A 22619-nucleotide genomic window follows, 5' to 3' on the forward strand; every position below is an offset into this window, starting at 1 on the left:
GTCCCTTTTCTATGTTTTTACTCTTTTATTATAGCTTCTACATGATGGTGGGTAGGAGAAACTGGTCTCGGTCTTTTTGCAGTTATTGGGAGCCTCCTGAAGTCTGTGTGGGGCTGGGAACACAACATGCACAAAAACGTGTGAAATGCAGTGTTGAAGGGATGGGTATTCCATGCCAGAAAAAGTGAATCACAGTGGGGGAAAAAAAAACCACCTTTCCTGTCAATAAGTGACAGTGATCCAGTCTGGATTTAATACCCCTTATAGCCTAGCATCTGTTTAGATTGCCTTAGATAACTCAGGATTCAGTATGTTCCTAGTTTGTCTTAAGGCAGTGTGGATGTCTGATCCAGACAAGGGAGCTGCCAGCTTCCCAGGCTTGTGACTGAATATCTGTGCTTGTGACTCAATCATCATCATAAAAAGGAGGTGGAAGTTGAAACAAATACAAACAGCTTTTTTCCTCCTTCCCACTATTGGTAATTAAAATAATAAAAAAAGTGAATTAGAACTCTGTCTTTGCTGAATACTTGTCATTTCTTGGCCTTTCAGTTTTCACTCGCCTGATGGGTGTTGCTTTGTTGGAATTTCATTAAATGTCTTGTGGCACAATTTGATCTTCAGAGCTCTTTGTGTTGGTTTCTGAACGCCTGTAGAAGTGCTTTTAGTACAAAGGATATGTCGAGTAATTGAATATTATGGTCTGTATCAAAAAGACCTTTAGTCCATTGAAGTACTTCAGTGCCCAAATATTTTTTGAGAAATACCTCTTAGATTATGGGCATAGAGGTTATATGATTTCCCCCCTTTTTTTTTCTTTTGCATTTCATCTTTCACTTCATTAAAGGTCTGGTTTGAGAAATCCTTCTTCCCTGTGGGCAGCTTCAGCCCTGCCTGTGCTTTTAGTATCCAATTAGTCATTTCTATTCAGTACCCTTTGTAAAATATTTCTATGCATTTCTGTCAGTGCACATAACAATGTTCTGTGTGGAAAAGCCTCAAATAAATGGTTTGGTGTGAAGTGGCAAATATTGTGGGAGAAAACAGTGTACTATTTCTGTGGGACCTGGTATAATTTGATTTGCCCATTGTCTTGTGTTTAAGGTTCAGACAAACACAATCCAAATTATATAAACCATACCTACTTTTTTTTCAAACTTGCTTGTCATTTCAATAAATGCTTTGGTAGTGCCTCTTGCAAAATTAGATTCAGTGCAGAACAGACCAGAGGCCACTAGAACCTATTCCATAAACCCACAGTGATTTATCAGAGGAGTTACACCATTTCAGCAGCCCTGACAATGGCTGCATGATGGGTTTGTAGTGAAACATGAGGATGCTTTAGAAATGTTTTGATGATCTATAGCTGTTAATACTGAAAATTGTGTTCAGGCTCCTGAGCCTCTGTCATGGAATCACAGAATGGGGATGTGTTGTGATTTCTGTCCATCTGTCTTTGGTGCTGGATATAGTCTCCTCTCCTGGCATGTCTGTGGATCAGCAAGAGAGAAGTTGAATTTCTTACTAGTGTCAACTTTTTTGTGCTCATGGCTTATACTACCCTACTGCAATATTTTACTGATGTGTGTACTGAGAATTCTGGACTGCTGTAGTTTAAGCCATGTAAGCCATGTAGTTTAAAAGGGGGTGAAAAAAATGCATCATTAACTATTCCAAGGGAATGTTTTTAAGTTATTTTTTAAATGGAGGACGAGTTCTTGTACTGGAAGACAATATTTCCTGTGGAGGAGACTTTTTGAGTGAGGTTTAGCTCTCCTTGCATCTCTGGAAACTGGGTACCCTACTGCTGTAATGATCTCCCTTGCGGTGTGCTGAACTATAATGTTTTCTTTTGAAAAAGAAACACAATAATGCAGTAGGCTTCCAAATATCCTGAGGACTGTACTTACTAATGAGAGGCTGCAGAGTGATGGTGCCTTTTTCTTACTGCCAGCGAGGAAGGTTGTCTTTTATAGAACTTCCTAGATTTTAGCAGTAGGCTCTTTTTAAATTTGGAGGCTTCTCTTACTAATCTTTACATCTTCATACAATAACCACAGTGATAAAAACCTTTGTTGTCAATGAGGCAAACTGTTTCTTTAGAAGATTGCAGTATAAAGTTTTGGAGAGAATTCTGAAAGTTTTCTGGGTAATATAATCAAATAATTTTTCTGAAACATTAGCAGCACATAACAAGGGGTTTTTAAAGACTCTTTTCATATATTGAACTGCAAAATGGATTCATTTAAATATGAACATGCTTTTGGTTTCAGTAGTTTTGCAGCTTTATCCTTGTAGCTGCTGTGGTTAGCTTAATAGTATTAAGAATTTCATTTTGATTTTACAAGAGAAAACTGATGGACATGGAATCATTATAGGGCCAACTCAAACTCACTGAGCAGTCTTTGAAGTTGCAAGGGGTTAGACTGTGATGTCAGGACACCTCTCCTGCTGAAGGCACTGCCTGGCACACACTTGGTGATGGTGTGCTCCCATCTCAAGCACAGGCAGGTTTGACAGATGCTTACCACTGGTTTCTAGAGCCTGCAAGACGTGTTATATGGCTATTGAATATTAGATCATAATTAGCTTAAACCTGCTTAACATAATGATACATGCTAATCAATTAGTATTTAAAAAACAAAAAAAGAGGGGCACAGGAAGATGAATTAGATTCTTACTGTTAGAATGTTCCAAAGAATTTCATTTACTACTTAGAGTGTTGGTGCATTAACATTTCCTTGGAAACATGTGGGCTTGTAATTTCTTGTAATATGCTTTCTAATCTGCTTAATTCATAGTAACAATAATTTAAACAAAAGGCTGATGTCAGAAAATTACTTCAAATTTCTTTAGAGGCAACTAATAAATCTTGTTGGAAAAATGCTGCCATATTTATCCCTCATTGTAGGAGATGTCTGTTAAGAACAGTTGGAGAGGTTTTGCAGAAGGGAGAGGACATCTTGTTTGTGAAAAACTGCTGATCCCTTAAATGGTTCTTTTAGCTATATTAAGAAGCTAAATGCAACTCACTAAAATGCTCTTTAGCAAATCTAGGTCAGATTTTAGGCCCATGACAGCTCCTGTCTCTCCCTTAACTTCTTGTTCCCTTTAGAGGTAAACAATTTAATGCAGCTGTAAAGTTTCTTTGCACTGGGAGACTTCAGCACTAACTAATACAAGCTCAAAACTTAGGTTTCAAAAAGGCAGCTGAATTTTCCAGTGGGAATCACTGGAAAATTTGAGAATTTTGATGTAAGAAAATAGATGGGTATGCAAGTTGAATCAGTATTGTGCATTGGACAAACCTAGTGGCTATTGGTAGCTTTTAAGAAAAATAATAAAAAATATGGGGAAAAATACAGCAGAAAACAATAATAACTTGGTATGTGCCATCTTGTTTTTAAAACTCATTTGAAAGACCAGCTCATTTTCTGATTCTTTCTGCCAATGTGATGGAGGAGGAAGCACATATGTTGAACAGCTGTGGCCTTCTAACCTTGCAATTTTGACTTCAAAATTATAATCACTGCAAAACCAGATAAGCTTGCCACATTGAGCAAGCTAGACTGATTCTTAAAATTGCACTTGGCATAAAAGCAGTCTGGCAGCGTTGTCTTTGGGCAGGTCAGTGTGTAGCCCAGTGATGACTGGCCTGTGAGAGCTGGGAGGCGCATGCTGGAGAGGCTCTTGGAAAGGGGGAAAAAGGTGGAGCCTGCAGGTCCACCCAGCACAGCTGAGAATCCTTAATGTTGGTGAGGCCTTGGTCAGTCACAGGTGCTTTCCTGGCAGCTTTGGGTTGCACAGGGATGGTTTCTGAGCAGTTTGTTGGCTGCCCTGATGTCTACAGCCATTGACTGGAGCTGTCTGCTCTTGCAGCATCTCTCGTTGATAAGGGCTTTCAAATGTGTGTCCTTGCTGTAAATCTGGTCTATCAGGTGCTCTGCTGCTCCTGCCTCACTGGGTAGCTCTGGAAGATGTGAAGTAGGGCTGCCTGTTGAATTGGTACAGCTGTGACACTCAATATCAAAAATACTGCTTTGATCAAAACAGGAAGATGTAACATATAGCAATTCTATAATCCATCCTAATGTGAGTGATCCTCATGAATCTGCTAAAACATGCCCAACTCTGTTGTAATACTGAGTTGCTCTGTCAGTACTTTTAAAATGCATATTCAAAGCATGGTGCAGGGTCCTTTGAAATGCTGCTGCTTATAAATATTGTATTTGCTTTTTAGCTGTGGTTCATAAGACTACAGCAGCATCTTTAGGAAGCTGATGTCCTCACAAGGTGCTAGCACCTCATGGAGCTAATTGTTATCAAGAGTGCATATTACCCTTTTTAGCTACCCCTCTGAAGTTACTGATGCTCTTGACAGTTACTTCTTTTGGCCTGATAAGGTCTGGCAAACAAAACAATCCACAGGAAAATGCATTAAAAGCCTTTTAAGGAGATCATTGTGGCAGAGGCTTTATTCTTTTTCAGACTCAGATGATCATTGATGTATGTGGATAACTTAGAGGGAAATAGCCTTTGATTCAGTATGGAATTCAAGGTGGTCTGAGGATCTTAAATCTCTGCTAGGTAAATTGAAATGACTTTACTGCAGGCTTCATCTGCTCTTCTACGCCAGATGGAGAATATGTATTCATAAAGTCTTTAGTGTGTGAAAACAGTGCACATGCATTCCTTAAACAGTCAAACTAGAATTTAACAGATGAAATGATTGATGTATACATGAATAATAACTTTAGCATAATATATTTTTTATGGTAACTTGTTTTTTTCTGTGCTGTCTGTAGGGAGCTGAAAAGTAAGTCTGTCTTTAGACTATTATGTATTTAGTTGCACATTGTCACATCTTTTTGTTTATGTAAAAAGAGGGAAAGTAGTTCCTGTTTACAAAGTGTCTACTCAGAATTTGGTTAATTATGAGTCTGGAGAGAATTCAGTTTATGGCTGAATTAGAACCAGTGGAGGATCACAGCATAGAGAAAGTGATGACTTGGAACGAATTGTATTGGTTAATTATATGGTGTGTTTGGGACCAAAGTGAGCATGTATATTGCTAATTTACACACTTGACACTTAGCATTTCTGTTTTCTTTCCCCTAGTTTCTCTGCTTGAAGAATATAAGGACTTTTCTTTCGGCATGCTGTGAAATCTTTGGAATGAAGAAAAGTGAACTTTTTGAAGCATTTGATTTGTTTGATGTGAGAGATTTTGGAAAGGTAAGGATGCTCTTGATGGTATCCCAAGTAACACCTTTGTTCTGCTGCTTGCACAGAAAATACTTTTTTTGGTAGCTGTGATATAAAAGTTGTGAATAATGGATGAGCATTAGTTATGAAAAAATAGTGGGGAAGAATTATCAAAGCAGAAAAAGTAGGTTTGTATTGGAGGGGCTAAAAAAAGGGCAGGGAAAAATACATGGCAGGAAAGCATGTGACAAGCCAAGATAAATGGTTTCAAAGATGCTGAGTTAAAGGGAAATGAAATGGAAGAAGATGAGCTGTGGGTGAGTGCTGACTGGTGAAATCACTTGGGCATAAGTTGTGTGGATTCGGAAACCCTGGGCCTGTACACTGTGAGCCCATGTGGCCCAGAACATGTTTCTGTACTCTCAGGTGCTTGGAATTCACCCAGATCATTTGCCCTTGTACAATTATTTTTTGACAGTTAGTTGTTTTTTTTCCTAACCTGCTGTAAAGCTCAGACACAGCTATGATAGGTTAATGTGACCATTCTAATTTACACAGTGTATTTACAGTATATTCTGTAAGTCTGACTACTTATTCTACATGTAATGCTTTTTCCAGTCTGTTGTTCAGCCTCCTACATATCTGTTTGATCTGTCATTGCCAACATGTTTAGTTCAACTTCAGCTTCTGCTTTTGAGTCATAGTATCATTACCCTAATTTCACAGGAAAATGTCTAAAAATAACCTGAAGTAGCACTAAAAATAGTTATTTATTCAAATTTAGTGTTATCTTAAGCATTATTTCTTTTTTTAAGAGATGATAATTTTACTATCTGATTTTTATAAACTGTTCTTTTTATAAGTAGGCATAGAGGTAAAGGTGATGTAAGAGTGCAAGAATGAATCAGGGCTGCAATGTGATTGTTTGAAATGGGTCTGTGATTATCATTAACCAAAATAGCTAATTATTTTTCTCCATCTTTTGTCTGGTTTTAAGTCTTTTGAGCATTAAATTAGATAACCTGGTAATTGCACTTGTTCTTCAGTTTTGCTAAATGTCTTGTCTTCATAAATCATATATAAGACAAAGCCTTTTGTTAAAATATGGTCCTTTTGTACAAATTTGGCTCTTTGAAATGATATTTGTTTTTGTTTTGATTGTGCAAGTAGCAGAGGAATTGGAAATGGTTGGATTTTACATTTTTGTGTGCACTAGCCATGTCCTATTTAAGGTATTGATATCATATCTCAAAGCTTGATTCAACCTTTGATACCTATGCCTAAGGAATTAATTATAATATTGCATGTTATAATTGCTTGCTGAAAGTTTCTCATTTTGTGCCACGTAAAGATATCCTGTTTTTAATACAGTCTAGTTTTAAAAAAAAGATTTTACAGTGAAAATTATTCTTGCTGCATCATTGAATACCCAGCAAAAACAGTTTCTCAATTAATGGTGAATTTAACCCAAAAATATTTCTGGTACCCTTAATATGTAATTTTAACAGAATTTATTTTGGAATATGACTTTATTTAAATAGAAATAACTGGTTAAAAAAACCGCTGTATTCCATCCATGTTAGTATTTAATTGCTCTTCCCAAGTCAATTTGAATGTCAAGACATGGATTTTTTTGCTGTTTGTGGCCTCCATATAGCACAAATAGACTAATTATCCCTGGAACTTGTTTTCCAGTTTTAGTGCATCCAAGCAATGATTTCTCTAGTCTAGGTCACCTTTATTGGAAAGCTATCAGGTGAAACTGCAGTGACAAATTTGAGAGTTGCTGCTGTGTGGGATTCTCTCATGAGATGAGCTCTGTGCATGGGAGCAGCTGCTTGAGCGGAGGTGGAGATGCTGAGTTGAACAGGGCTGTGCAGCCCTTGCCATGCTTGTGTTGGGCAGCTTTTAGGTGCCTGATGGCTCTGCTGAGTTGAACAGGGCTGTGCAGGCCTTGCCATGGGCAGCTTTTAGGTGCCTGATGGCTCTGCTGCTGAGCTGGTCCCACTGGGTGCTTGTGTGGAAACTTGCCATGCACAAGTGGAGCTTGGCATAGGCAGAGTTCAGGAGGGCTGAGCTGTATGTTTTATAGCCTGGGCAAATGAGTACATAGTGACCTTCTGAAAGGGGCTGTGAGTTTCAGGCCATCTATGGAAGTGGAAGGACAAATGGTTACTGTATTAAATTAATAAAATTGCAAGTAAAGAAAAGGTATGCTGAGTTCTTTGTGTTCCTTTAAGTGTATTGTTTGTACAGTAAGCAGAAAATATCTTGAAGTGGCATGGGATTTCAATTCCATATCTAATAATGTATTTGCTACTTTGGAAATTGTGAGTGTTAGTAACAGTGGTGAGAATAGGAAAATGTATCTTTTTCAAGTTGTTCTTTGCTTTTCACTTTGCTTTGAACTTTCCCCTTCATTATATTTTCCTGTGAATAACAACTGTGATACAGCTGTACATGTCCAGCTTCCTTGAACAGAAGTTGTATGTATGCAAAAAGCCAAAAAAATAGTGCTGCAGATTTTTCCTGCTACTGCAAGCAAGTCATCCTGCCATTTCTAAAAAAGTTATTTGAACTGCTCTCTCAATGTGTGCAAAATATGAATGATCTTAAAATGATTACAGGTGTAAGTAACCAAAGAGGGGAGTATGATTTTAAACCACTGTTTTCTAAACTCTTGCTCAAATAGGTGATGTGATGAGTGTGTGCATTACCTTTTATGCATTTCAATGCACTGGAAGCTCTCTTCAGATGTCTTAGTTCTGGTGAGATATAAATAAACTGTTGCTGAAGTGTCTCTGTAACCCTTATCTGGGACTTTTAAATGTTTCAGTTTAGTTTATAAAGAAATTGCGATTGAATTTATTATCTTAAGATGGGATTTTTTGTTTAGTATGAAGACTTTAGTAACTATTTCAACATGCTAGTGGAGGGAACAATAGCAATGTGTCAGCTGTAAATGAACAATATACCTTCAAGGAAGTAAGGTTGAAGGGGAAAAATAAGGTGAGAGACCTGGTGAGGGCAACCAACATTTTTTTTTAATATTCTGATATTTTTCAACTCTTTAAATAAAATGGCAGACAAACCCCTGAGCATTGTAGAAGTAGCAGCTGTATCCTGCCAATATAGTCATAAGACTTTTAACAGCCTTTTGAAATACTGGTTACAAAATGTTGTAATGGTGAAGCTTGCACTTAGTAGTTAGAGGTAAATGAGCTGTTTCCAGATGCTTTGACATAGTGTATGGAAATTTGACTTGAACTTTGTGCTCCACTTTTCAGAGACTTTGATCTCTTACTGATTAGAGAAAAACAAGGGTGTATGTGGAGTGAATGGGAATCAGAGATGAAGCTGAAGTAGCAACATGTAAATAGCTAAAGAATAGGCTAGAAAATGGAAGCAGGTAACCTCATGTGTTTTTAATGTACATTCTGTATGAATATTGATATTAGCTGTTACAAGATTAGAGTTTTCATCTCTTTAAAATATAGCAGCACAGTTTCTTAGTTTTAGACAGTGGTTGAAAAAAGAGGGGCTACGTTACGCAGGAGTAGGAAGGTTCTTTAAATCGTGCTTTTAAAAACTAAATATAGCTTGGTTTTCTTGGAGTTCTGTGGTATTCACCCATTCCCACTCATTCACCTTTCTATCAGTAAATTTCAGTGTTATTGCATTAAGTTCCTGACAGAGCATGAAATGCTCTCCCACACACTGGAGGTGCCAGACAGTGTTTTCATTCTGAATTCCATGCTGGAGAGTCATTTTTCACTACCTCAGGGCTGTCAGGTTCTTCCTTTCTACCTGTGTGCCAGAATAAGCAAATACTGTTGGTACTTGTTCTTTCAGCTCAGAGCCCGGCACACTTCTCCAGCAGCAGCCTTTGTTGCTTGCTGCACCACAACAAATTGTTGCTATCCCTATTCTCTGAAGGAAGTTTGTAACTAATGTGTTGCAGAAATGGGAATCTGAGGATTAGTTCTGTTGATGTCAACAGATGCTCCCTGGATTCAGAGAGCTGTGTTTGGGGTCCTGTGGGGGGAAATGGTGTCCAGCAAGTGTCAGAAAAACAGCCTCAGTGTGCTGTGCTTTTAAATTTCCCAAAGAATGTGTAGCTGAGCGTGAAGTGTTTTCATGATATAACTGATCTAATAAAAACATAGAAATCCCCCTTCTAGGGATACTGCATTAGATGTCTAGAAGTAATGTACAATATTAAATTGTGATTTTAAAAAGACAAACAAGGAGATCAAATATCAAGTGCCACCAATGAAATAAGTACCTAATTATTTAAAAGCATGTAACAATGCCCAGTGTAGCTTACTCTGACACTTAAAAGGCTGCTTTATGTAAAAACAAGCAACTGCTGTGAAAATATTGAGTTGCATATGCTCCAGTCACGTAGTTGGTGATCATTTCAGTCACTCCCTTACTGCCAAGGAAATCTGGGCAGTGATGCAGGAGAAAGTCATGCTGAAGTTGAGAATCCTGGTGTGTTAGAATTCCCTCAGGTTTAATGGATTCCGGGAAGATTGGACAGATGTGCATGAAATACACACACCAAAAACAACACAACAAAAAGGAACTGTTATTATGAAAATTAGACATCCTTCCAGGAAAAGTGTCTAAAAAATCTTCAGTAAAACTGAAACAGTTGTGATTATCTGCAGTTGTTTCATGCTTTGTTTGCTGAGTTTAAGCAGTGGATAATAGAGCAAAAGATGATCACTTCATGCTCATAGAGTTGTATCAAAACTTCAGAACATGACAAAACATTATAGTATATTGCTGTAAAGATACTAAAATGAAGAAAGATTGAACTGATAAAAACAAGCCTATCATTAAATGCAGAGCTCTGTATCTTCACTGTCTGAGCTCTTTCAGTTGTAAAATAAATGCCAAAAAAATCTTAGTGGTTTGCTCAAGAAGCTAGCTTGTTTTCAGGAGTAGCATTTCAGTGAGATGGACTGGTTTGGGGTAAATGACACTTGAACTTCTCCAAGATGTACTTCTATGTGTGGAGGAAGGAAGAAACAGAAGAAAGGGACAGGTTTCAGCTTTCTTCTCCATGGAGATGCTTTAGACAAAATGTACAAGAAGATACTAGCCTGTTGCAAAACTGCTGAAATACTTGGTATGCAGGGACCTTTTTTGTTAGTTATCACTGCTGTTTGTGTAGAAATAAATAAAATAAAAGTCAAGCACTTAGTAGACTCCCTAAAATCATCCTTTAAATGGTAAAAAATCACTTCCAGCCCCAAAGAACATGAATCATGGTTTTGGGCAAAGCAGTGAGGTGGGTGAAAAAGTGGGATGAGTCATGGTATAGCTCATGAACCACCTTTTTGCAATGTCCCTGAAAACTTGCAGAAATGGTTTGCCATGGTGTAACCAGGGAGACTATTAACAATGCTACATAAATTTAGTGTCATTAATTGTAACACTGGGTTGCAGTGATCATTGCCAGGTAGTCTACAAGTGTCTAGGCATTTATCTTCAATAAGCCTAATAGCATTAGCAAGAGCTTATAGCTTCTGCATGAGCATGTGTATTTAGGCCAGAATATTTCAAGATTATGGTCTTGCATGTTTCTGTTCTAGAATACTGGTGGACTATCACCTCACTGGTCTTTCAAAATGGAGTTTTATTAATTTCTTTAATGTCTGTCACAACTTTTAAAGTTGCATTGTTGGCTTCCAATTGATGAAAAAGTTAATGTTTGTGTTTGACCATATAACAAAGCATTGAATGCAGCACAAATATTTGATCATTAACAAAAAATTCTCATCCAAGGGAGTGCTTGGGATATTTCTGTTCTATAATGTAGTCATGTTAGTTTTTCAGCAAATGTTATCAGTTGCAAAGCCAAGGTTAACAAGAAACTGTTAATATGAGAGAATAAAGCTGAGTTTCTGTGCTCATTTCTTTGTTCTTAAGACCACCTTGTCCAAATGTTCTGTGTCTGATTGACCTATCTTGAGGACGCTGAACTCATAACATTGAATTCTGGTAGTGTATATTTCATGTTGAGGTGAAAGTTTTTGAGAAAGAGGAGAGTTGAAGCATGAGTAGCTTTAACAGGTTTTAAGACTTAAATCTTCTCACACATTTGTTTATACAAATGTTTTTAAACTTTATTAATCCCTTGTAGTGCTTGTAATACAAGCATTTCAGTAACCAGAAGGTGGTGAAACTGACATCTAAACCCAGACTTCCTGAATTTACAGATACTGGTCTAAATAACAATAATATGAACTACAAATAAAACCAGAAGGTTTTAAATAAATGAGTGATTTGTAGAGGAAGTTCATATCAACTTTGAAGAGGTTGTGTGTGTATTTTCTTCTGTGATTGTGAAATTGTTCACTGCCAAAGAAGGGTAGGAAACATTTTTTGTCTTGAAATAAGGTTGTGTGCAAGATATAGTAGGATCCTTATTCAAAAACAGTAGTCAAGTGGGCACCCCATTTAAAATGGGAAATGATTTTGTGCAGGATCTAAATAAAAGGTATTCAGTTTCTTTTTGGTTTATCCATGAAGGGGTTTGATTATATCAAGCTTAGCTTAATTACTGTGGTGCTGGTGAACTGTTCTTTCCTAATGTTCAGTGTGGTTCCTCTGTGCCTGGCCTTTTGTCAGAGCAAAAGCTGACCCAAGCAGCACTGTGGATTACCTGGAATACACAGTTTTGCACTCTTCCCTGCTTTTCCTATTGCTTCCTGCAATTCACTTTGCATCTTAGCTGACTGTATCTTGCAGGGAAGTGCAAACAAATGAAAATGGTGTTGAAAACTGAACAACTTGAAATATTTATCAATCCCCATGTTGCTTGCCAAATGTCTTTCGTTGTATTCATTAATAAGGACAACAGTAGTTCAATTAACTTGATATATTATTATGCATAGTTATAAAGTAATGAATTTTATTACTTTTATTACTCGGTTCTAGAAGGACAAATTTAGAGAATTACTAAGTAAAATTGCTAAATTTGGTTTTTTGCCTCCTTTTTTCCCATTGGAATGATTTGAAGTACTGAAAGATGCCTTCTAACCATCCTCTCTCCCCTCTGCCTTTCTTCCCTCCATCTCTTCTATATAATGGGTTTCAAAGATGATTGAAGGGTGTCTGGGCTAAACCTCCACCAGAGAGATTGGGCTACTCTTGGGCTCTCCCTCAGAGGCACAAATTGGCAGGTAGGGGGATGTGGTTTAAACCATCACCTAGCCAATGTTATTTCCTCTGAAGAGTCAGGCATGAGGAGCATTCTCCAAGAGAAGCTGCTACTGACATCCTGGGCCATACTTGGGAAGTGTTCCTATGCTGGTGGAAAGCCAGGCAGGCCAGGATTTCTCAGTCTGCAGAGATCCCCCTCTTCGTGCAGGTAAGGGGGTGACTGCCTTCAGCTCTGTATGGCTGGGAGGTCTATGGAAAGCAGGAGTGCACTTGAGTGGAAAGTCCAGTAGTTGCTCCTTGTTTCTTTGTAAGTATAAAAAGCTCAGGGTTTGTTCAACCTGAGGCATGCTCTGGTTGTTAGATTGCTTGCGAATTCATTCACTGCGTTTTCTGTCCAGCTTCAGTAGAAAGTGAAAGCTGCAGTGAATGGTTTGCAGCAGGAAACATGGTTTGAGTATTTCCTAAAAAGGAAATAGGTATGAATTAATGAGAAATGTTTGCAAACTGTTGGAGGTGGTGGCAAGGCTGGAGAAGTGTTTGCTAATCAAGAAATGTGTTCTCTGGTTCTTAATTCTGACACAATAATTGTGATATGAATAAATGTCAGCTGCATGCACCTTTAGAAAGCATGGATACTTGAATAGATGGCTAATGGAAAAATGTCAGAAGAGTGTATTACAATTTATCTATAAATCTGAGAAGCTTACATTGTATCTGATGAGATCACAACACTATCTTGCTGAGAAAATTAATGCATCTTTCTATGTAAACACTGAAACATTTAGGAAAATGGCTTTTTCTTTTTTTCAAAATGTATTATAGCAGAAATGTGGGATCATAGGTTTTGAGTCTTAGATGTTGTTTATGAAACTTTGATGTATGAAATGAGATTTATTTAGAAAAGTTCTATTGAAGAGGTTGTTAGCGTTTTCATGCCTTTCTTCATGAGATTTTCAAAGTGAAACATTGGTAGTTGAACACTGAGGACTTAATTTCCAAACCAACCATTCAACAACTAAATCATTCAGTGTAAAATTTTATGATGAATCTGTTAGCTGATAAACTTGGCCATGTGTTTAAAACAGTTGTAAATAATAACAGTTGCTAAGTCGAAAGTAATATTACAGAGGAAATAAAAGTACTGGCAAATAAAACTGTTAGCAAAAGTGAAATTAAATGGCACCCTTTAGCTACTGCTAACCTCTACAAGTAAATAAGGCCTTAGTATTCATCCAGTTAGAGTTTACAACTCTGATATGCCTGCATGGGTCTCTAGACCAGCCTGTGCAGAGCCTTAGGCAATAGTTAGACTGTGTAAGGCAGCACCATGCTGAAGAGGCTGACAAAATGATATCGTTTGAATTTTTGGAATGTATTATTCTGAGCATATTTTCATACACAAATTTTAACTTTAATATGATAAAATTGCCAAATTAGAGCTGTATATAAGTTTGAGTAGGTTGCATTTAGGTCTTCAACCGGATCCCATTTTGTTCTGGGAACATGTAAGGAACACTTCACAGAATTACTTTGGAAAAGCCAACTGAGGGCTACTTCACATAAGTAAAATTTATTCCCCAAGTCAGCTTTAAGTTGCTGGAAGGTTTAAGGTGTTTTTCAAGTAGAACTAATTGCAGCAAAACTCCATCAGTGACACTGTGGAAGGACATGATGTGTGTTTCCTGCAGTGGCTAATTGAAATGAGCTGCATAATTCAGTGCACTATGTAATCCATTTTTTAACCAAAATATGTAAATTACTTGAGGGAGGGTTTACTGCCTGTGCTCTTGAAGAAGAGTAGAGCAAAAAATTGAATGTAGGTCACCGGTGGGTTGGGGAGTTTTACACTAATTCCCATTCAGCCTTCACTGTTGTCCAAAAATCACAGCACAGTTTAAAGAGATGCTGTTGATTGCACAGTGACTCAGTAGGGCATAATATAGCTTTTTCCTCCTCCAGTGATAGACAAAAATAGAATGATCTTCCTGAGTGGTATGAGGCATAGCCCCAGCTGTGTGCCCTCTGACTGCTGTACCTGAATATACCATGGGAGTTGTGTCTGGGCTCAGGGAGATAACTAGGAGGTGACAGAAGCCTTGGAAAATAAAACATGGCATGAGGAAGGGACACAGTGCTAAGCTTGTGGCAGCCCTGTCCAAACAGTTGACTTAACTTGTCTAAATATTATCACTATCAAAGTGATAAAGGGTTGTAGTTGCCATGCAGTGGAATCCCCTGTGATGTATTCATGCCTTCAAAAACAGCAGAACAAGGAGTAGGACCCAATTTCTTAATATCTATTTTACCTTCAAGTTTTCTTTCAAATGCTTTCCTCACTTAGATAATAAATAATAAATTAATAGCTGTTTGAAACAAGTGGCTAGCCAAGAATAGCTGTGCACATTTTTAAGGCTGTTTACTTGGCTGTTGCAATTTCTTCTGAGTTTATCATATCTTTTGGTCACTACCAGCTTGTTCGAAAAGTATTATATATATATATGTGCATAAACATCTGTTGAGATTCAAGCACTTGTGTATATGGCAGCCTCTTGTAGAACTTACTTGCTCTGCTAAATATTGTTGAGTGATGTAGTTCTGGGTTTGTTCTAAAACTGAATTTTAGTGTTTTGATTTGGGGAGGACCACCCTTAGACTTTTTCAGCTAACTAAAAGGAAAGTTGAGACCAACTGAGTACCTTAAATAGTGGTTGGACACTGTCTGTGATCTGTGAGAAACAATCTGGGTATTAGTAGACAAGCTTCATTAGCAATCTTGAAGTTCAATTAACTCACTGAAGTTAATGAAAGTCCTTAAACCACCTGATTAGAAATGTCATCATACTGTTTTCAAAGTGGTGAGGTCTGCATTTTTGTATATGCTAACTTGGAGGATGGATATAAGATGGTTTTTCTCAGTTGCAAAAACATGTTTGTTAAAAGCATGATCACACCATATTAGAAAACAAACAGGTTTTTCCTGGCCAAATTAGTACAAAGTTGCTTTAAATTAGGATAAATATTTTTATTTATATTAATATTACTATCAAATTTGATCATGTTGTTTTGTCATGGATAAAGTGGATTCTAGACCAGACATCTGATATAAAATTCTCAATGCTGTCTTTCTTTCCATGAACATTTTCTTATAAAACCAAACAAATTGGAATATGAGTTAATCTCTTTTTCAGACCACAGGGAATAGAGTAGTTTTCCTATATCTTGCAAGCATCTAGCCAAAACTTAGTGAGAGAATTTGAATGCTAGAAACTTGAGCATAACATGTACTTTGATTTTTTTGAACTTTTGCAAGGTAATTGACATGTAGGTTTTGGGGGTTTTTTTGATTGTTTGCCACCCACAACTGGGTGGCATGAATTTGGAATCTGTAGGAGTCACAACCAAACTGATTTTAAATTTTGCTTTGTGTGTATTATTAATTAGATTAACCATGCTGATGCTGGATACAGAGTTAAATGGGAGTGTATGAGAATGTTTCTATTCAAATTGTGGGGCTTTTAGGTAATTGCTTATGTCTGTTTCTCTTGTGGAAGTGACTAATGCACCTGTGTCTTGAACAGTCTGCTAAATACTAGAAAAGGGTGCCACTTTCAGACTTAACGAAGCCATTACACAGCAAGTAGCAGAATGCTCTGACCACAGGCTCTGGGCAGCAGAACTGCTGCTTTCATTTTTCCATGCTTGCCTCTTGGTGCTGCCCTGTGCTCACCCTTGCCTGACACCCAAAGAATGCAATCTGATCATTCCTACTTAGGCTTTCATCACTTAATGTTTAAACTAATTTTCTGTGGTTAGTTACTATTTACTCTTCATCGCTGCCTTGTCTCCTTTGCATTCCTTGCCTTTCTCACCACTCTGCCCTGCAGTCTGCTCTATGTCCCCATCCCTGCAGTTCTTCTTGGGCCTTTTCCATTCATGCATTTCAGATTTGTTGCTGGAGTTTTGGTTTGTCTCTTGGTTTTGCTAGAAGACTGGTCTTATTATTCCTGTGCTTTTTAAATACATCTTCAGATTTTTTTTGCATAGCAGACAAGTACACCCTACTCATCAGAGGGAGAACTATGGCTCTGTTGAAATTCCTGCAGTTTTTTAGAACCTGAATATGAGAGTCTCTTCCTTATTTTTTTCTAAAGAAGAAGTATTCGGTTTGGTTTCATTGGCTTCCTCTTACAAAAATATGCTCTGAATAAAATGCATCTTCTCACTGTACAGTGAGAACTGTCTTTGTTGTCTTGCATTACCAAAACTCAGGAAAAAGAGTTCTTAGCACTGATATTTCGATGAAGTTTTATTTCCTTTGTCTAAGCAGAACCTCCCTTCCCCCCCAGGGTGAACTTGTGAGAAGGAACTTAGAATTTTGACAGCAGTTGTTCAGTAAAATTGCTTTAGGATTTACAAGCTATAAGATATTGTCATTTATTTGGAAACTGTTGAAAGGAGGTTTTAACTAAGCTGTATATTTTATTTAGAACCATATTTTCTTGAAGAAAGTTGACATTAAGCAGTAGTCAGTTTGTAATGCAACAGACAATTGTTTAGGCAAGATTATCCATATAACTGTCCATGCTTCATCTATTGTTCTGTAATGTATTTGGATCAATAGATGCATATATGAACTGCTGGGATGTCTCAAGAAATCAGACATGTGGACCTGTACCAGATTTACTTTTCCTCAATGTCTCAGAGCTCATTTATCAAATTCCAAGATGAAGTTAACTGATTCCTCATTTAAAACTGAAATAAGGAACATTGAGAGGAGGGCTTGACTTTCTATTTCTTACCAAATCAGTACTCACAAATGTGCCTAAAAACTGCTTGAGGTGTTTGAATCCAGAAAACAGGGCTTGTGTCAGAAAAAACAAGGCAGTAAAAAATTTGAGCAATAGCACTTTTTAGAAGCCTGGATTATGAACTCCAGAAGCTGATCAAGATGAGCAGGCATTTACTTTGCAGAGTAAATTCTACATAGAAAACAGCAAGAGTCTTGTGCCAAAACACATCTCTGGGCTGACCCAAAAAATGCCATGCACGGCAGGGAAGTGCAGTGTGCTCTATGGTGTGTTCATGCTTTTATAGGGCATTTCTGCTTGTGTGTGTTTGCAGAAGCAGAGACTCAGGGTAGTGCTGGCAGTCTGAGCTGTCTGAGGCATAGAAAGGTCTCAAAGACAGGTCTTCATCTACTGTTGATGTAGGTGGAGTATGTGCAAATAAACCAACAGGAAATGTTGTCAGGATGTTTCTGGCTATGACTTAATGAAAAGATGTGTCTCCTTTAGGAAAGTGAGCACAGGTTACTGAGCATAGGCTTTTTTTCTCCTTAGATTTTTCTGGGAGTCATAAAAGATGCTTTATTGCACTACTCTATTAAGAATGCAAACCCAAAAAGCTGAATTATTTTCCAACTGGTTGCCCAGAAATGGAAAATGCATACAGATGCTGTTTTAGAGGCAGTTGTTTTCAGAAGCATTTGAGAGAAAGTATATTTTGTCAAGTAAAAATAATATATGCTCATGGAGAAATTGAGCAGCTTTCTATGCTAATTCATGAGATTATGTGGAAAAAAAGATCAGTCCTCTAATCCAAAGAAAAATATGAAGCTTGTAAATCTAAATTTACTAACATGAACTCTTGTTCTGCTCTTTATGTGCACATTGAAAACAGTTTGCTCAGGCAGTGAAATTGGTTGCTTTGGTATGTATGGTACCAGAGTAATGACTGCTTCTTTGCTTGTTTGCAAGTGTAGAACTCTGGCTATGAAGGGGAATTCAATAAATTTGTTTCATAGTGTAAGGTAAAATGTTAAAAGCAAAGTCAGCGCTCTCAAGCATGTTGTGGTGACCTTGTACCTTGGTTTCAAGGCTGTTTGGCCAGTAGGAAAGAATCCATCTGGCAGGTGCCTCAGACCTTATGATGGCTTAAAACTGATCCATCTTAGTTCACTTGGCAGACTAAAGTCTTAAGGGAAAAATGTACCTTTTCTGTGCAGCTTCTCATAGACAGAGGAGCCCTGAACTATCAAGGCAGAGCTATTTTCATCATCAGAAGCTATTTTCCTTGCCTGCTCGTTGGATCTTAATGAGCTGTAGTAGTTGTTCTGAAGATCTGTGGTGCATGTTCTGAGTGTCACAGACAGTGAGAAACCGGAGTACATCACTAATCAAAAATCCACTGAAAACTTACAGGCCAGCAGTAGCCTGGCCTGTTTGTTATATATGTAACATGTAATTTTGACCAACAACTAGGCCTCCATCTTAATATAAAATCAATAATTATCATTTGTTGTATGCAGATCTTAAAAGGGCATTTCTCCATAGGCTAGAGTGTAAAATTATTGGATGAGGGTGATTTGTTTATGGCTGTATTATCCTTGAACAGCAGTAATCTAAAGTTTCCAAAAGCTAAATCTAAATCTAGACTGTGTCTTGTCCTCATCCAGACACCTCACAAAGTCTCTGTTGTGTGTGTTCTGCCTGTGGTACCTCAGCTACAGCAACAAGCCAACAGTGTTATTGCAGCTCTCAAAGTTTCTGTGTTGATATTTTTGTTCCTTTTGGTGGAAAACATGGATCATCTCTTTAACATATTACCATGGACGAAACTCTTATTTTCCTTGTTCTCATTTTGTTTCATTTGCTTTACAGGTTCTGTTTCAGTTTCCTTACCTTGTTTTCTACTTTTTGAGGTGATGTTTCTGTAATCTCAAACCCCTTCAGAAGCTGACTACATTAAGTCTTTTGAATTATATTTTTAGTCTTCCTCTAATGCCTTGTTCTCCCTCCTTCAACTTTCTCCTGTTGACATTGCTCTTATTTCCTGAAACTTCTATCTCTCTACAGCTTCTGACTTTGCTGTTGTCTGAAGATTATATTTCATGCATCTGCCTCAGTTAAGCTGTTTTTGATGCTGTTTCATTGCTACTATTTTTGGTATGAATGCAGTAGGGGAATTTTTGTGCTGTTGGAAATACCTATAAGCAGTAAGATGAGTGCCTGACAAGTAAAAAGGAAGATATGTTGAGGAACACAATTTTAAGAAACATTACAGGTAGTGTTGGATAAAATTACAAGCTGTAATGGTGAATAGCTTTTAAAAAATTGAGCACTGAGGCTGTTTCACTCAGTTTAACATTCATCAGCCTGTATATATTTTGACCCTGGTTTTAGATTTGAAGTTTGATGTAAAAAAAGAAGGTAGAGGTGTAATTAAGATTACTGCTGGATATGAATTGCAGCTTTCCATTTGAAATCTCCCCCACGATATTTGACCGATAAAAATGTAACACTCTTGCACAAATAGTGGCTTTCATTGAGACCATAAAATCTATGACAAAATGCTAGAAGAATGTTGGTATTGGACAAGAGTTATTTTTTGTGTTGTATGTGTGATAAAGCCACTTATGCAATATTGCTTAATTGAAATGGACTTTTTCTGAATTTTATCTCCCCAAAATGCCTTTCTGCATTGACTACAAATGATGCGAGAGCCTTTGTTTTTCACAAAGCATGACCTTTTCTGGTGTGTTTGCTAGGTGCATCTGCTTGCCTGCATTTGGCTCTTGCATTTGCTCACTGTAGGCTGCTGCTGAGATTGACTGGAGCAGGACTAATAATGCTTGGGATATTTGGCTTGGTTTGGACTCACTGTATTGGACTGAAATGCCCAACTAAATTCATGTCAAGAGTTTCATTGTACTCATATGTGCTACTGGTGTTTTTATGATAAATAGTGATGACTGAAGTTGGTCTTACATGAAGCTTTTTGACTTGTTACCAATCTGGGACGTGTTCAGTCCCGTGCCCTTTCACAAATGTTTTGAAGCACAATTCCACAATAAATATTTGGACATGTCTATAAACCCTAGAGCAAAACTTATATAACCTAGAAATATAAAACTTAGAGCAAAAGTTAGGTACAATGCTGTGTGCGTCAAGAGGCAATATTAATGTCAGAGATTACTGCCTCTACCGTGGCAGATTGCCTCTTGAAGCAGCAGAGCTGGGAAATAAGCAGTGGACCTTACCTGCCCTTCAGAATAACATGCTAAGAAATCTGTCCCTTCCTCTGTCTCTGCCTGCCAATTCTCAAATGTAGTTTATGACATGACCATAGAGTTGGGTTAGAACAGTGGGTGAAGAGCACAAAGTAGAGGACAAAAGTTTCTGTAGTCAGCAGAGCTGGTGAAATTCCAAGAGACATCTTAATAGTAAATCTGACTATATGGTGAATAATAGGTTATCTCCTGGTATGCTCTTATTTACCACAGTATCTACATCTAAAATAAGTACTATGATCCCTGTCACAGACTTTAAGAACTCAAAATGTTCTTTTCAAGATCCAGACGAGTGAAAGCTACAGATGAGCATTTTTAAAAACAATAAAAAAGAAAGGAATCAATCCCACTTTCTCTTTACTTCTGCAGTGGCATTTTGGAAGGGTAGCATATAGATAACACAGCCTGCAAGCTGCTGCATGTTTTTAGTAATAAGACAGTAAAAAATAAAAATAGCAAGTTAGTTTCTTGCGTTCATTTTGTAATTTTCAGTATAAGGATCCAGCTCAAGGAGAATTGGGTACAAACATGATGGGAATGTATTTTTCTGCATATTTTCTTCCACTACTGCAAGTGTACTTAGTTTTTTTTTAATCTAAGTGAACATATGATTAGGGAGAAAAGCAAACCACTGCTCTTACCAAGTTTCAATAATAGAAGCTGACAATGCCACTTCCGTTGCAGCGTGTCCTCCCAAGTTTAATTTTTTAAAATCCTGTATCAAATCTGATGATTTTTAAAATGAGTGGAAGACAGTGAAATGTCAGAGTTATGCCATCCTGTTGACTGTGTATCTTTTTGTGGTGTTGGAGGCAGGTGCTTCTCTGTTGGGCTCATGTAATCCCTTGTCTCTTCTGGTAGAGAGATCTCCTAGGAGTGGGAGGCCTGAAAGAGTGCTGTGGGCTTTTGTGAGCCACTGTGAGCGAGCTGAGGTAACTGCAGCAAAGAGAACAGCTCACTTCCCTTTGCACTGTAACAGAGAAGGGTTTTTTCTTGCAGAGTATAAGGAGATATAAAGTGTGTAATTATGCCTACTAAATATTCCTATCTTCATTGATTATGTACTGGAGTAAATTCAATGCATGGTTCAGGTGTGACTTGATACCACTAAGCAAAGGCGCACACTAGGTAAATTTATGTAGTCAATGGTTAAAGTAAACTCAGAAAAGGGAGAAGTGTGGCAGTGACTGGTTCACCCAAGACAGGAAGAAAAACTCTTCCTCTCCTTTTAGCACAAAAGAAGAAGAAAAACTCCATTATACAGCCTCCTCTGAGTATTGTTCTTGAAAGGGTCAAAATTGACAAAGAATCTGTTTAAATATTAAAGTCAAATAACACAGTGGGAGCGAGGAAACCACATGCCGTTTAAACTGCAGGATGCATACCTAAAACAGTATTGGAGGTGCAATCAATAATGAATATGTAAGCACTAATTTCCTTCAAAAATATCTGTATGCCAATTTTAAACATCCAAGGTCACAAACACCCAAAGTGTATATACGAAGTGTACAAACTGGTGGTTGCAGTTTAGAGAATTTGCTTGTTCTTTTTGAAACACGTAAAAATAGTCATCTGAAGTCTGTCAAAGGGCAGGGGCAAAATAAATGTAACTTTGGAAAACACACAACACTGATTTCTGTCCTTTCATATTTAAAAAACCCCACATGTCCCCACTTATCCAAGTCTGAACACCGTTGATAATCTCCCTGTTCAGTCATTAGGGATTTTAAAAGGAATGCTTACATTTAGGTAAAAAAAGAAATTGTATTAAAATATTCTATTTAAAATGCAGGAAAAAACCCCATTTCTTTCATGATTGATTACTGTTATGACCTATATAAAATATGGTAAAAAAATTATGGTATCATCAGTAAGTGTTCAAAAAGCATTGAAAACAAGCACTTGATCAAAGCTGAATACAGCTGTTTCTAAGTCTACGTTACCCTGTAGTGCTTATTCTGAAGGGAACTGGAATGACTTAACCGCAGATAGGTTTTGCTGTACTGTCCTAGGAATATCCTTTTGTGTTCTTTTGCCCTTCATGCAAAACCTGAAATGTAGTACATGCACCAGAAAGGACAAGCTCCAATTCCACGTTTAGAAGAGCTCTGAGGCAGTCTGTGCTTTTGCTGTGAGTTGCAGTGTTGATAACACAGCAATGCTTAAAGGT

General features: G+C 37.6%; 1 protein-coding gene across 2 annotated transcripts in view; it reads left to right on the forward strand.

Moving 5' to 3' along the window:
* Positions 1 to 22619, forward strand: part of VAV3 (vav guanine nucleotide exchange factor 3) — a 147837-nt gene that overhangs the window by 22945 nt on the left and 102273 nt on the right. For both annotated transcript variants that reach the window (XM_071436089.1, XM_071436090.1), the window contains exon 2: positions 5119 to 5235. In XM_071436089.1, the coding sequence (XP_071292190.1) occupies positions 5119 to 5235 (117 nt within the window). The remainder of the gene's footprint in view (positions 1 to 5118; positions 5236 to 22619) is intronic.

Source organism: Agelaius tricolor, unplaced genomic scaffold (genome assembly GCF_023055355.1).
Source record: "Agelaius tricolor isolate 1412-34295 unplaced genomic scaffold, bAgeTri1.0.p SCAF_11, whole genome shotgun sequence".
Classification (NCBI taxonomy): domain Eukaryota; kingdom Metazoa; phylum Chordata; class Aves; order Passeriformes; family Icteridae; genus Agelaius; species Agelaius tricolor.